Here is a 14,896-nt window from a genome sequence, read left to right as displayed (position 1 = left end):
TTACACTGTAATTTAGATTTCAGTTTCACCACACCCAAATTGAACTCTCATGTTACATCTGCCCCACCTGCAGTGCACATGGTTTTGCTTATTTTGAGAACAAATTTGTACTGCGATCAGATCTGAATAAGGGCCAATGTGAGTCGCCCTTCCCGAAGACCCTAGATATGACAGTCCCAAGGGAAACTGCAGTTGCCATGACATAGTCAAGCGAAACATTGTGGCACTGCATTTTGCATTGGGATGTGGAGTCAAGATGCTGTGAATCACATCATTACACTGTTCACATCATTGCATATGTAGAAGGGTCGCCCTCTCCCTAAAATGAGGGAAACTCCCGGACGGTTATAGATTAGGTCAACACATGGAAAATGTCGACATACATTATAGAACAATTGGTTTTAGTGCTGCGCTCTGCCCTTGCTTATGGCTTTGAAGGAATTGTGTTTGAATAAATGAATGAAAAAAGGGGTGTGTTTCTCCTTTAAATAAAACAAATCTTTACTGGTGATTCACAGAGATGATACTAAAGGTCAAAACAATGATTCAATTAGTTCAATACTCTGATGCGTGCATGCAATAACAAACTTACAAAAATACAATGAAATACTTAATAAATGAAATGAGGATCAGGAACTCTGTGGTTTCAGAGTTACGTTTCCTGAAGTGCTTTGTAGTTACAGTTCTGCTTGTTCTCTTCACAAGTACAGATACTGATTGTCTCGTTAGGTCCAATTAATACTCATGGTTAATAAACTGGAAAGAAAAAAACCTATAAAAGCGTCACCAGAGTGCTGGTTTTTAGGTCTGGTAAAGGTGATTTGGTGTCCTGTAAAGGAAAAGATGTCTGTCACCACGGCGTCCCGTTAAATGACAAGGTTTTACAGTGTGTACACAGTCCTTTCAGTGTTGATTCTTCTGGTACCTCTTTAACATTGGTGGTCAGTGGCGCCTGGTTTTCGGGGGAACGTACTCACTTACTGCCGCAGGTTACCCGGACTTCAGGAGACTTGTGCAGCGGGACCGCTTGCACTCGGGGCTGTGTGTTAACACTGCTCCCTGTGCTGCGGTGCGCGCGCTGTTGCGTCTCCCTGTCTTGGAGGCTTACAGAACACTGCCACGGGTGCCGTTATGGTCCGCGGTTGTGTCTGCTTCACCTCTCTAACGGGTTTCCTGCAGTAGCTGGTTTTCCTCTCCCCGTACTCACCTCTGTTGTTAACCGATTCGGTCCCACGCTGTCACTGAAGCGCACAGTCTGGCGCGTGCACCCGCCTGCTGTCAGCGTCTTCTGTTACGGAGGTCCTGGAGTCTCAGCCTGTCGGGGTAGCTGCTTACGTGTGGATGGGTCACACAGCCACTGGTGTCTATGCCACTGGTGTCTATGGCAACATAGGTCGACACAGCCACTGTATTAGAAACACATTCCCTGGCATGTCGTCCTTTTGTCCATGTCGATCTTTTCCATGAGTCAACCAATACCACTGGGGTATGGATTCCTTACACACTATGGGTAGTATACAATGCCACTCGCAAGGCAAGGAGATTAATTAGCGAGTATCGCAGAAAACCAGTGATCCTCGCTGTTTAACCCCCTCGCCGGCTGCTCGCCCTATTCAACGTTCCGGGGGAATCGACACCGTCACAGGACGGCGAGGATTCCCCCAAACAGCGAGATCCGCGGCTAATGCAGCGAACCCGCTGTATTCAGCCGTGAGTCTCGCTGCTTCTGCAGCCACATACGCCGATTCCCCCTCACTCAGGAAACGGAGCGAGAGTGAATTGGTGTATGAGGGGGGTGAGTTGAATACTGACAGGGCGAGCGGTGACAGCGAGCAGGAAGCTCTGCTGTCACCGCTCGCCCATGGCATTGTATAGACCACAGTGTTGTGCAGATCAGAATCCACAACAATTACTTTATATTAGTTAGATGCACTTTTTATGACCAAATCTGTAAGAGAAGACATTTTATTCACTGACTCCTCTTCAGAATGACGCATACTGTATTATACTGTATAAAACATTTGAAGAAAATACAGATGTGTTACACTTTAGGCACTTTTTAATCTAATCCTTTTCACACTTATAATGCCTCCAAATGTGACTGACTCTGGTGAATAACTCATCTCTCTCTTTCTGGGTGTTAAGGCATACTAGCAGATAACTGAGCTTTGGGGTGGGATTGCAACAGTGTAGCTCCTCCCCTACTGTACAAGGGTGAGATTCTCGACAATATAGAGCAAAGTCAACACAATTTGCATTGAATTGTGTCAAGTCTCCCTGCAAACGGTATTCGCCTGCTTTCCTTTTAGTCTGGGAGAGCCATATGAAATTTGTGAGTGTCCAGGATGTTCCATGAAAGTAGAAATGTGGTAGACTCCTCTGATAACCTGAAAGAGCACTTGGAAAAAATGTACATATATATATATATATATATATATATATATATATATATATATATATATATATATATATATATATATATATAAAATAAATGTATATTTGGGCCAAAAACATGCAGGGCCGTCTGGAGAATTGAGGGCAATATTACGAAAGGGCATGTACCAAGTGGTTGGGTACATGACCACAATCCATTGTTCGTGCCACTGCAAGACTGGGTGTTGTTGCAAGAGGCATGGCCATGCTTTCCTGGCAGGCTGGGTACAAAAAGAGCTCTTTGACAAAGTGCCCTCTGAGGCATGAAACACATTGGTGCCCTGAAAAGCCCATCCCGGACATAGCCGCCCTTCAGTTCCTGCACCTGCCTGCTCCCCGGACCTAACGGTGAAGTTATCAAGCCGACTCGCGGAGAATCCCGCTAGCTGTTTGGCACTAACATCGGCACAGCGGACAGCCACTCTTTGGCTGAGGAATACCGCTGTTTGCATAGGAAAGAACAGGGAATATGCTGCATCGGGAACCTTTTCTCAATGATCTCCAAAAGGAGTGTAAGCATTGTTTTTAAGCAAAGCACATTTTAATCTAACATTTATTTTATTTTTCAGGTGTTCACTCACTACATAGTATTTAGAGCTCTATAACCTCCGCAAGCTTTGCAGTACTTCAGATGATGGACCAAAAGGACATGCGCCTCCCAGTAAACTTTAATCCACACTGATTTAAATAATAAATCTGATCATTTATTTGATAAAGCAGATTTTTAGATTTTCTATATTGATATAAACAATTTGCTTGCACAATTTTACATCCATTATATTTATACATTGGAGAATTTCATCCGGCGCTGTTTCTAATCCTTGGTGACCTTCATAAACCAATTTCCAATTTTTGGAGAGACGTACTCATCTAACGATGTTTATTCAGGTCTCCCCACTGACAATTGCAACTGACCTTTTAATAAGGCCCTATTTTCATATTACAGGTTTTTCTCAAGCTTACGACCGACAAGGATCTCCTTACTCCTCCCACTTCCGATTCCAAATTACACCTCTTAGTGGGGGCGCACTTCCCCTCCTACACCATTTTTCATGTTTACATCCATACCTTTACACTATATAAAAAGGGAAAAAAATATGATCCTTGATAATAGAGTAAACCTTGAATAGTAAATAAGCTCAGAAATGTCAAGTAATCCGATAAAGAATAATAAAAAAAAACACTTTTTTAATCTATTTTTTTCCTCCTTAAAAGCAGTTTTTTAGTCAGTATCTCAAGGTTGCACGGTGGTTAGCATTGCTGCCTTTCAGGGCTGGGATCCTGGGTTTGGACACATGCTCGGTCTGTCTGACTATTCCCAAGATATAACAGATTAGAATGAGTTAGACAAGCAGAATGATTTATAGAATTCTCTAACATTCAAATGTACTTACAAGGATTTGCGCCATCAGCCACAATCAACATACGTAGAGAGGACAGGTTGATGTCTCTCTGATCCCGATGTGCAACCAACGCCCAGTGCATATCTCTTGACTTGACACACGCCACTTTTGCTTTATAAAAAAAATAAAAAGAAACATGAGGAATTTGACTTATTAGTTTCCAAATATAAATAATGCATAGAAAATATCCAGAGCATGGAATACAAGAAGAAAAATAGAGAACACAGTTTTCATCAGAGCATTAACAGAATCATAGCATTTATTATTATCCATTATGTATACTCTTCGGCCCTTATTCTGATTAAGGATATATGCAAATTTTGCAGCCTTGTGTGTCCACCAAAGGCCGCCTACCGCCCGCAGTGGGGCACATGTTACATTTGAGCACACAAATACCATAGAGGTATAAAGTGTAGGGGAGGAGTGCAGCTATACTGTAATGTGTGTTCCTAGATACCTCTAGTACTGTATGGCCCCTTTTCTGAGACAAGAAATCTATCCTTTCAAATATTATTAGAACAACATTAAGAATAAGCCATAGAGATGGTATCCTCTTACAAGCAGTACTTTACCACTGCTAATAGGTTTGCTGGGAGCTATCCTGCTTCGTGTGCCTGATCCAATGTGTTTTTGCCTGGTCGTAGGTCTATTTCCATCTGCTAAAAAATAATTGAATAACTGTATACCGCAATAATGGCCACTGGACAGTGATCAGGATACCTGGATATCTGGACGTTTTATGGGCCAAAATGGAATCAGGCCTAATAGGGTATCGCCTAACCTACATATATTTATACTAGATTCAACAAATTTTGTTTTGCTCCATCATAATGTGCTGTTGTATGCAGCATTTCTGTATTTGAGGCTAATTTTCCTCCCCCATTTCAGACTTTGGGAATTTATAAAGCATGAGAGTTTTCCGCTATATCCTCCATGCAACACAAGCCATGTTATACATAAAGCTTGAGCGCTGTGTAAATCTGTAGCGCCAGGTGTCTGTTTGGTGACTCTTTCTGTTAAATACCATCCTATTTGCAAAACGGAATAGAACGGACAAGCAGATTTTGATTAAAATGATATGTAACATGCCTATATTCTGAGTGTTTCCTGAAAAACAGTGTAACATAGCATTTTGTATGCAGATACAGCCACAGTCACAGGCTGAATATAGACATGTCACATAGATTTTAATCAACAGAAGCTGCTTGTGCATCCGAAAAGCTATTTAACTTTAAAAAAAAATCACAAAAAAGGATGCCTGGTGCTACCAAGTCATGCCATGCATAGTGCGACTACAAGGGCTTTTAAATGAGAAAGGAGGCTAGATATACATGAACGCATCTGTAAGTGAATTAGAAATGATCAACTACACTCATTAGGTTATTTGAGGGGTTATTATTCTGTACTTTATTTGCTGTTGCCTTGGATGACTTATCTGAACTTCATCAAATAGCAATGAGTTTTGGATAGATAACACCCTAGGTTACCAAGTAAAAGTAAATTTTAGAATTCTATACGTTTCTTCTTTGTAAATTGATAAACTGTGACAGATGTTCCTTGTTGCTCTGTCATTGGCACCGATTAGTCCTCAGAGGCACAAATAAGCCCTTTCAATGAAAACACACATGCAGGGAAAGACTGCCTGATCTTTCACGTAGCACAAAAATACTAAATAACTTTGTTTTATCACAGTAAATTAAGGGTTGAGGCCCCTCTTAAGTTTAAGTATGTCTGCATATGTTTAAATGTGGCCCCCTGCAGCACAACTTGGTCTTACCAAGGTGCAAAATGTCTCCTATCAGCTGGATTTACCCTTCAACTGAAACTCTACATTGACTGGTAATTAAGGGAGGTAAAAACAGGACCTTGCTACATATAGGGAGCACTGTAACAGTCATTTTCTCATGATTGTCAAATCCATCACTTGCAGCGGCCATCTCCGGATGTAATCAAGTTACGTCTTACCTTTATACTGGCAAACTTTCTGTATCCACGATAAGGGATTCACTTTCATTAGAGAGTACGGAATACTGATCACATGCATCATGTTCATGACACTCTGAAATCAAAACACAGTGATCCTTGATTACGAAAAGGAAGGGTGGAAAGAAGTAAATGATTTTTTTTCTGGATAATTAATCTGTACAAACGGCAACTCTAATTTTCCAATTTAATTTTTTGCCTTCTCTAGGCATTTTCACAAGTGCACTTAAAGTTAATGTTCATAATAATTTAGAAACATGAACATTTTAAGGCAACGCGAAGAGCTCAGCACATTATCTGCTAAATATATGGTACAATGCAGTTAATCAGGAATGTCTAAGAGCTAAAACTGAAATATAACATGATATAGTTAGACATTTATGCAGGATTACATCAGGGAAACAAACATTTAAAAGAATCATAACACACATCCCTAAAACGTGTAGTCACCCTTACAGTATATACTCTATGGATCGCAATTATTTTCATTTTGGAACCTGTCCAATCAATTGGCTAGAGCAACACAATTTGATGGGTAAACAAAGGCTTTGGCACATGTAAGACTGGTTCAGGCTTTCTTTTTACACACACCAAGCAAAAGCTCTGTCAAAACTTTCAATAGCATAAAGCAACATAAGCAACATCTTAGAAAGGTCATATATATATATATATATCTCTTATATATTTAGCCAGATCCGTCACTCACAATCAGTGTAGGTAACGGTGGGCGGGCTTCCATGGGTGATTGACAGGCCCGTCCACCGTTAGCCACAATGCAAAACCTGGCCACTTCCGTTCTACACATCACCCCCTTGCCCTCCGTCCTACACAGCAGCTCCCACACTATCCGCCCCCTTCTCGGCCGCCACTCCCCATGACCGCCCAAACCCCGCCCCACGCCTACACACCGCGCCCCCCCCCAGCCTCGCTCCACGACCTGCTGTCCCCGAGCGCAAGCCTCCAGGACCTGCTGCCACCGCACAACACCCTCCAGGATGGCCGCGGGAGGGCTGCTGCACATGTGCGGCCGCCGCAACTCCTCCCACGGTTCTTTGAGTCAGTTTGCTGGGCAGTGGGGATGATCAGGTCAGGAGCAGGCAGCGTTGTACGGGCGGCGGGCAAAGCAGCAGAGTAAGGCAGTGTGTTGTGACACTGAGAATGCAGTTCACGGAGGCTGTGTGCTGCTGCTGAGTCTGTCACTGTATCCGGGAGGCAGCAGCAGCGACAGCAGCTAGAACAACCTCCTTTCACACCACCAATCCCCCCCCCCCCCCCCCCCAGTCCTGTAATGTGGCAGAGATACGGGCAGTTGGGGGCGGAGCTACGGATGGCTGAGGGGGCGGAGCTACAGGAGGCTGAGGGGGTGGAGCTATACGGACCTAGCCACTGCAGCAGGAAATCAGCTGGGCCTCTCACTGTATCCGGGAGGCAGCAGCAGCGACAGCAGCTAGAACAACCTCCTTTCGCACCACCAATCCCCCCCCCCCACTCAGTCCTGTAATGTGGCAGAGATACGGTCAGTTGGGGGCGGAGCTACGGACGGATGAGGGGGCGGGGCTACAGGCGACTGGAGGGGCGGGGCTATATGGACCTAGCCACTGCAGCAGGAAATCAGCTGGGAGAGCTGATTTCCACCCTCACCCACCCACCCACCTGCAACACCACAGCACCTACCCCTCTACCACATATAGCACACTGCATCTACCTGCGGAAACACGCTACCCGCCCCTCTCCATCCTGCAGTACACACACACCCACATAAAGGCGTTCACATTTTAAGGGGGCGGAGCCCCTTACGACGGTGTGAAGAGCGCCCGTAGGGTGTGATGAATCACCTAGTGTGTATATATATATATATATATATATATATATATATATAACAGCGTAGGTTATCCGGCACTCAAACGACCAGCGGTAGAAGCTTGCACGGGTGCCTTCATAAAACCCCAGATCTCATTCAGGAGATGAGGTCCAGATATATGTAATCACTTGATGCGGCACTCACGTGTCTTCACAAAATAAGACAAATGACAACTGTCTTGATCAACGTTTCGGTCCTTTTTATTCGAACCTTCCTCAGGATACAGTAAAGCATACACAATACCTTCCTTAAATACCAGTACACCCAGTGACTGAGTGCACGTAATGACGCTGCTCCCAGCTGTCGCAAATTGCAGGGGAGTGTGCTAACTACGGATAGTCTGATGTATCAAAAATGTTCACAGGTAGTAGTTGCTATAGATCAACATCACCACCTTTGGCGCAAAAGAGCGCCCTAAAACATATTGAATGATATTACTTGCGTCAATGCGAGCAATCAGAAAATTTATAACAAGCAAATATACAAAAAATTACATAAAACTACATAAAAATACACACAATACCTGCACAAAATACACCAAAAGAAATAAATATACACACCAAAAATAGCTAACTATATATTCAAAATTAGATTACATTAAATTTGTTATTTATTTATTTCATTACATTGTTATGCTCCGCTAAAATAATAGTCTCACCTAATTTCCTTAGAGGGCAATTAAATATCTTAGCTCCGCTATATCAAATCCAATATAGTGCAATATATATAGTATTATCAAACCACCTATAACTGGACATTCTACAAGATGATTTAAAAGGAGGACAGTTTATAAAAAGCAAGCTAATGATAGATTCTCATTTAATCCCCGTGGACTAATTGTATCAAGTTGCATTATCCAAAAGCTTTCCCTTTTAAGTAAAGCAAGATTCCGATCACCCCCACGTTTAAGGGGTGGGATACAGTCAATCATGCGATATTTCAGACTGTTTAGAGGGTGTCTAAATGCAGCAAAGTGCCGTGCAACGGGTTGTTCACTAGACCCGCTCTCTATTGCAGATTTAATTATTGCACATCGTTCAGCAATTAAATCTGCAATAGAGAGCGGGTCTAGTGAACAACCCGTTGCACGGCACTTTGCTCTAAACAGTCTGAAATATCGCATGATTGACTGTATCCCACCCCTTAAACGTGGGGGTGATCGGAATCTTGCTTTACTTAAAAGGGAAAGCTTTTGGATAATGCAACTTGATACAATTAGTCCACGGGGATTAAATGAGAATCTATCATTAGCTTGCTTTTTATAAACTGTCCTCCTTTTAAATCATCTTGTAGAATGTCCGGTTATAGGTGGTTTGATAATACTATATATATTGCACTATATTGGATTTGATATAGCGGAGCTAAGATATTTAATTGCCCTCTAAGGAAATTAGGTGAGACTATTATTTTAGCGGAGCATAACAATGTAATGAAATAAATAAATAACAAATTTAATGTAATCTAATTTTGAATATATAGTTAGCTATTTTTGGTGTGTATATTTATTTCTTTTGGTGTATTTTGTGCAGGTATTGTGTGTATTTTTATGTAGTTTTATGTAATTTTTTGTATATTTGCTTGTTATAAATTTTCTGATTGCACGCATTGACGCAAGTAATATCATTCAATATGTTTTAGGGCGCTCTTTTGCGCCAAAGGTGGTGATGTTGATCTATAGCAACTACTACCTGTGAACATTTTTGATACATCAGACTATCCGTACTTAGCACACTCCCCTGCAATTTGCGACAGCTGGGAGCAGCGTCATTACGTGCACTCAGTCACTGGGTGTACTGGTATTTAAGGAAGGTATTGTGTATGCTTTACTGTATCCTGAGGAAGGTTCGAATAAAAAGGACCGAAACGTTGATCAAGACAGTTGTCATTTGTCTTATTTTGTGAAGACACGTGAGTGCCGCATCAAGTGATTACATATATATATATATATATATATATATATATATTTGCAGAAAGAACAGGCGTCACTCACGGATTTGATAATCAAAAAGACGTGTATTAAAAATACACGTCTTTTTGATTATCAAATCCGTGAGTGACGCCTGTTCTTTCTGCAAATATCCATTACCCCTGGAAGGCACCACGGTACTTCATCACCCCAGCTAGAGTGCCGACTGACCTACTCGCATATATATATATATATATATATATATATATATCTAGAAAGAGGCAGAGAGAAGGCGCTTCATGGTGCAGTATTGTAAGTAAACGGTTTTATTGGACAATAAAAATCCTGGTACAGGTCAAAATGAACTCGTACCATATATAAAAGCACTGTGGGCTGGGTACCACAAGGTTTAAAAGTAGCCAAGGGCTAGACTGCTCACGCTTTGGTGCTGGAACATGGAACCACCGAAATCACCGCTATGCTGGCTTGCAGGGAGGCGTGTAGGGGCGTGGCCTACGACGCTCCTATTGTACCTCACAGCTGATGTCTGGACCCTGGTGACCCCTACACGCCTCCCTGCAAGCCAGCATAGCGGTGATTTCGGTGGTTCCATGTTCCAGCACCAAAGCGTGAGCAGTCTAGCCCTTGGCTACTTTTAAACCTTGTGGTACCCAGCCCACAGTGCTTTTATATATGGTACGAGTTCATTTTGACCTGTACCAGGATTTTTATTGTCCAATAAAACCGTTTACTTACAATACTGCACCATGAAGCGCCTTCTCTCTGCCTCTTTCTAGATCTCCATCTCTCTGTGGATTCCAGAGACTACTCCATATATAGAGAGAAGCTGCTGCAAGTCGACACATTTGACTTTGGTGCTCATTTCTTCCCTCATTATTACTCATTGGGGAATTTTGTTTTGTTGATTCATTTGATACACACCGAGCGCAGGGGTGTACGCCTGTTCCATATATATATATATATATATATATATATATATATAGTGGGTACAGAATTCTTCCATAATTCTAGATTTTATGACAATTAAAAATGATTACTATTAAATATGGAAACATACCGAAGCTGGAGTTTAAAGGTGCGAACACACTGACAGGTTGTTTCAATTGGTTGAAAATGGCCATATCGTTAAAAAAAAAAAAAAAATCGATGCACGTACCCGCTGGTCGTTCATCTCGCTTGCTGATCCCTTCAGCATACAGAAACATAATGAGCTGTCTGGCAGGATTTGGCACACATCGTTCTGTGTGTAGTCATGATGAAAGATGTGATAATAAGGAGTTAATGATTTGCAGTAGTTAAACCATCAAATCCTTTGATCATTTATACAATCGTTCTTGGTTCTTGGTTTTGGATTTCAAATTGTGTGACAGATTGGATTGTTCATAAAACTGTGCCAAGTGTGAGCACTTTAAGGGGTAGATGTATGAAGCAGTGATAAGCAGAGCCGAATTTCCCATTAGGCACGTGAGGCACGTGCCTAGGGGCGGCACATGTTTGGGGGCGGCACTTGGATGCCTGTGATAGTACTGTCAGCCCAAAATGTACCAATAACTGCAAAATATCCACTGTACTGTACTATATTCCATCTTAAATAGAGTGTAAATGGATAGGACAAGCAGATACTGCCCCTGTAACCTGTCCTACTTAGTAAATATGTATTCATAATAAAGAGAACATGTCACAGTTAGTGGCTTTTTGTATAAATCCATTATATTGGCTATTATCAAATGGGGGCTTATAAGTAATCAATAAAAATAATACAATTAGGCGTGGGGGGGGGGGGGGTGCGATCACTATTGTTGTGCCTAGGGGCACCCTCATCCCTAAATCCGCCCCTGGTGATAAGGGAGGAGAAGTGATAAAGTGCTTGGTACTTTATCACGGGCCAATCAGCTCCTAACTGTACTTTTTTAAACCCGGCCTGTAACTTAACATTCAGGAGCTGATTGGCAGGTGATAAAGTACCAGACACTGTATCACCTCTCCATACATCTATCCCTAGGTCCCATACAAACGAAAGGATATTGTAAAAAATATTGCTCAGAAGACCCTTATCCCCTAGCATGTACGCTCAATATCGTTAGCAATGTACACTCCAGCGTATCGATAATGACCCCTCCCATCTGCTGAACATGCAGGTCAATTTGGTTTTTTAGCCAACGACCCAGTAAGCTCACTGAATGATATAATTTACCGATATCGTTCAGTGTGTACACTCAAATTGGTCACCCAGGGCTGATATCTTTAACAATATGGGCCACGGCCAGGACTGCCTAGTGTGTATGGGGCTTTATTAGTAACCCCTTTACTCCCAGCACTGGAACCAATAAGCCCTACTTGGGAGAAACAGGTTAGTCGACGCTCACAAACATAGTCAATCCCTGCACAGGCTAATTTCTGCATCCTAACACCTGGAACCAGGACATGAGAACAGTGTGTCTGATCGGGACTTACAAGGCTGGGGAATGAGGAGAATATTTGCAGCAGCCAGATAGGAGCAGTTTCTGTACTAGAGGCCTAATCCCGCATGGATCGATAACATTAGAAAATGCAATGCTCCAATTACAGAATGAATGTACACGCACATGTGAGCCCACTATTTAAGAATCATTCTGTATTCGCTTTCTGCTTCAATGTAATTGAATTTTGATTGACAGGAAGCCAGCGTTTAAAAGGGAGTAAACATAATGTTTTGTGGCTGTGCTTGATAGAAAATGCAGACGTGCCAATAGTTTTTTTGCGGGTGGGTCTCTGACGTCAACGCTGACTGCTTCCAGCATGCTGCTTTAGCAGATTTGTGGAAGCCCTTGACCGGGGCAGATGGAAGCTACTCTTGCTCGGATTTTTTTTATGCGTATTCCTCGCATATTGCGATGGATCAGCAATTTCTGCTGTGGGGGGTTTTCTTTCTTTCTGGGAAACTATTTGATTTCAGAAACTGCTTTTTTAGCAGTTTAGCGATCCATGCAGAACTAGGCCCCAAAATTCAAAACTACTGTACCCTGAAACTAGTACATACACGAACTGGATGCCTAAATACCAGGCCCTCTACTGCCCAACTGTTGGAATTTTTTCTCTCGCCATGCACTTGCCCTGTTCCGGAGGGCTCGCTGCCACTCCTGCTCCTCTATTCAATGTGGTTAAGACTCGCCGCCACTCGCGGCGAGTCTTAACCCCTGCAGCGGACGAGCGTCCGAGGCAGGGAGCCGTGGAACGGTGGCAGCCAGGGAGATTAAAGTCTCCCTGGCTGCCCCAGAACATATGTGGAGGGGAGGTGGGCTCCCCGGGACCCAGGCAGCACAAGCTGCCCCCCCCTATAGCCAGCGGGGGACCCAGTATTCACTGCACCCGATCATGCATATGTAATGATCGGATGCAGTGAATATATGAATATCTAATGAGCGGCTCGAGAGCTCCGGCCCCCTGCTGGCTGCTCTGTGTAAAAAAAAAAAAAAATTAAAAAAATATTTTTTTGAAAAATTAAATATATATTCATGTGCTATAAGCACATCAATAAAAATAACATACCTCTTCACAGAAAAAAAATTCCAGCTCTCCATGAAAAGATGGAGAATTGCTACACGGAGGAGACGGCGAAAATCACTTAGAAAGACGGCGAATATTTCACATTGAATAGGGTTGCTCGCTTTTGAAGAGCAAAATGCTCTGTCCAAGGCGAAAAAAGCACAAATTCGCCATAAAACAGGGCAAATTTTTCTCATTGAATACTGCCCAATGAGCCAGGAGGCTCATAACTAGGACACAACATAGTGCTAGCTACTATAATGCATACTATTTGTCATTTATTGCTTATTTGTTTTGCACTTTATATGTATGGTTTGTTCCATTTCAGTATTTACTGCAGAATATTAATGTGTATTAATGTTTTTACAATTTTAATAAATTGCTATATTTATGTGAATGATCTCTAGTTAATACACATTTATACAGCTACATGTGTGCACCAAAGAACCCCCCCCCCCCCCCCCCCATACAGCATACAGTATCTAGAAATCAGTTTATATACTATCTATCTGTTTCTTTGTTACATGTGAGAAGTACTGAAGTAATGTAGGTATAGTTTTATGGTGGACATTTGCCTTTTTTATGTTGCAAAGAACACCAAAAAACCCAAGAGGATGCAGTTTTGTTCACAACATAATACCGTCAGCAGGACCTCTAGGTAAATGGTTAGGGTAAGATTGCCAAAAGGGGCAGATACTGTTAGGGTGTGGTAAGGGTAACTGAGAGGGAGGGTTCAGTTACGGTCAGCCTGTGGGAGGGGGTGGTTAGAAGTAGGCTGCGGAAGGGGGTGTTAGACTGAAGTCAGAACCCCACCCGTAAGAATGGGGGTATGGGTTTGGAATAGGCACCAGGGAAAGGTTTAGTAGGAGGGTTAGGGTTAGCCTGCGGGAGGCGGTGGTAAGGGTTAGCCTGCAGGAGAGGTGAGTTAGGGTTTAAATACTTACCAGAATACTGCTGTTGTACTGCCTGACATTTGGAATTTCGCACCCAACCCAAGTTATATATGACCTACTGCTTTATACATGTCACACAAATAGTATAGAGCAGTGGTCTCCAACCTTTTTCGGGGTGGGAGCTACTCGCGACAAAATAAACCGCCCGAAGAGCTACTAAATTTAAAAAAATTTTAAAACCTGCATAATATCCCAAAAAATGCCCTTTACACATTATGCCACACACCGTAATGCCCCTGACACCTTATGCCACACACTGCAATGTCCAATATGTCACAAACATACCTCCCAACACGAGGCAGAGGAGACATCTGCGCGTGCCGAAGGCACGCGCCCAAAATTAGAGGGTTCACCTACTACCGTGGAACTCCTGCGAGGCTACATCCCCCATTTTTTGAGGGCATGGTCAGCTCTCTAAGAGCTGTAGCCACATGTGGTGCGGCCATGGAAAATGGAGATGTGATACACATATGTCCCCAATAGTACAGTGCCAGATACACATGACCCCAATAGTGCAGTCTGTGATGCCCATTATACCTATGCCGCATACTGTGATGCCCATTATACATATGCCCCGCACTGTGATGCTCCATTATACATATGCCACACACATGATGCCCATTATACATATGCCCATTATACAGTACATATGCCCCACAACGTGACGCTCCATTATGCAAACATCCCACAGCGTGACGCTGAATTAAACATATGCCACACACATGATGTCCATTATACATATGCCCCACATCGTGATGCCCATTATACATATGCCGCACACCGTGATGCCCATTATACATATGCCCCACAT

General features: G+C 42.7%; 1 protein-coding gene across 7 annotated transcripts in view; it reads right to left on the bottom strand.

Annotated features, from left to right (window-relative positions):
* DIP2C (DIP2 acetate--CoA ligase C (putative)) overlaps nt 1-14,896 on the bottom strand; it is a 420,633-nt gene that overhangs the window by 117,825 nt on the left and 287,912 nt on the right. For all 7 annotated transcript variants that reach the window (XM_083188980.1, XM_083188979.1, XM_083188978.1 and 4 more), the window contains 2 exons: nt 5,802-5,895; nt 3,828-3,947 (listed from right to left, as the gene is read on the bottom strand). In XM_083188980.1, coding sequence (XP_083045106.1) covers nt 3,828-3,947; nt 5,802-5,895 — 214 coding nt within the window. The remainder of the gene's footprint in view (nt 1-3,827; nt 3,948-5,801; nt 5,896-14,896) is intronic.

Source organism: Crinia signifera, chromosome 5 (assembly GCF_055691185.1).
Source record: "Crinia signifera chromosome 5, ASM5569118v1, whole genome shotgun sequence".
Taxonomy (NCBI): domain Eukaryota; kingdom Metazoa; phylum Chordata; class Amphibia; order Anura; family Myobatrachidae; genus Crinia; species Crinia signifera.
The sequence above is the reverse complement of the archived record's forward strand: the minus strand, read 5'-3'. Positions and strand labels throughout refer to the sequence as shown.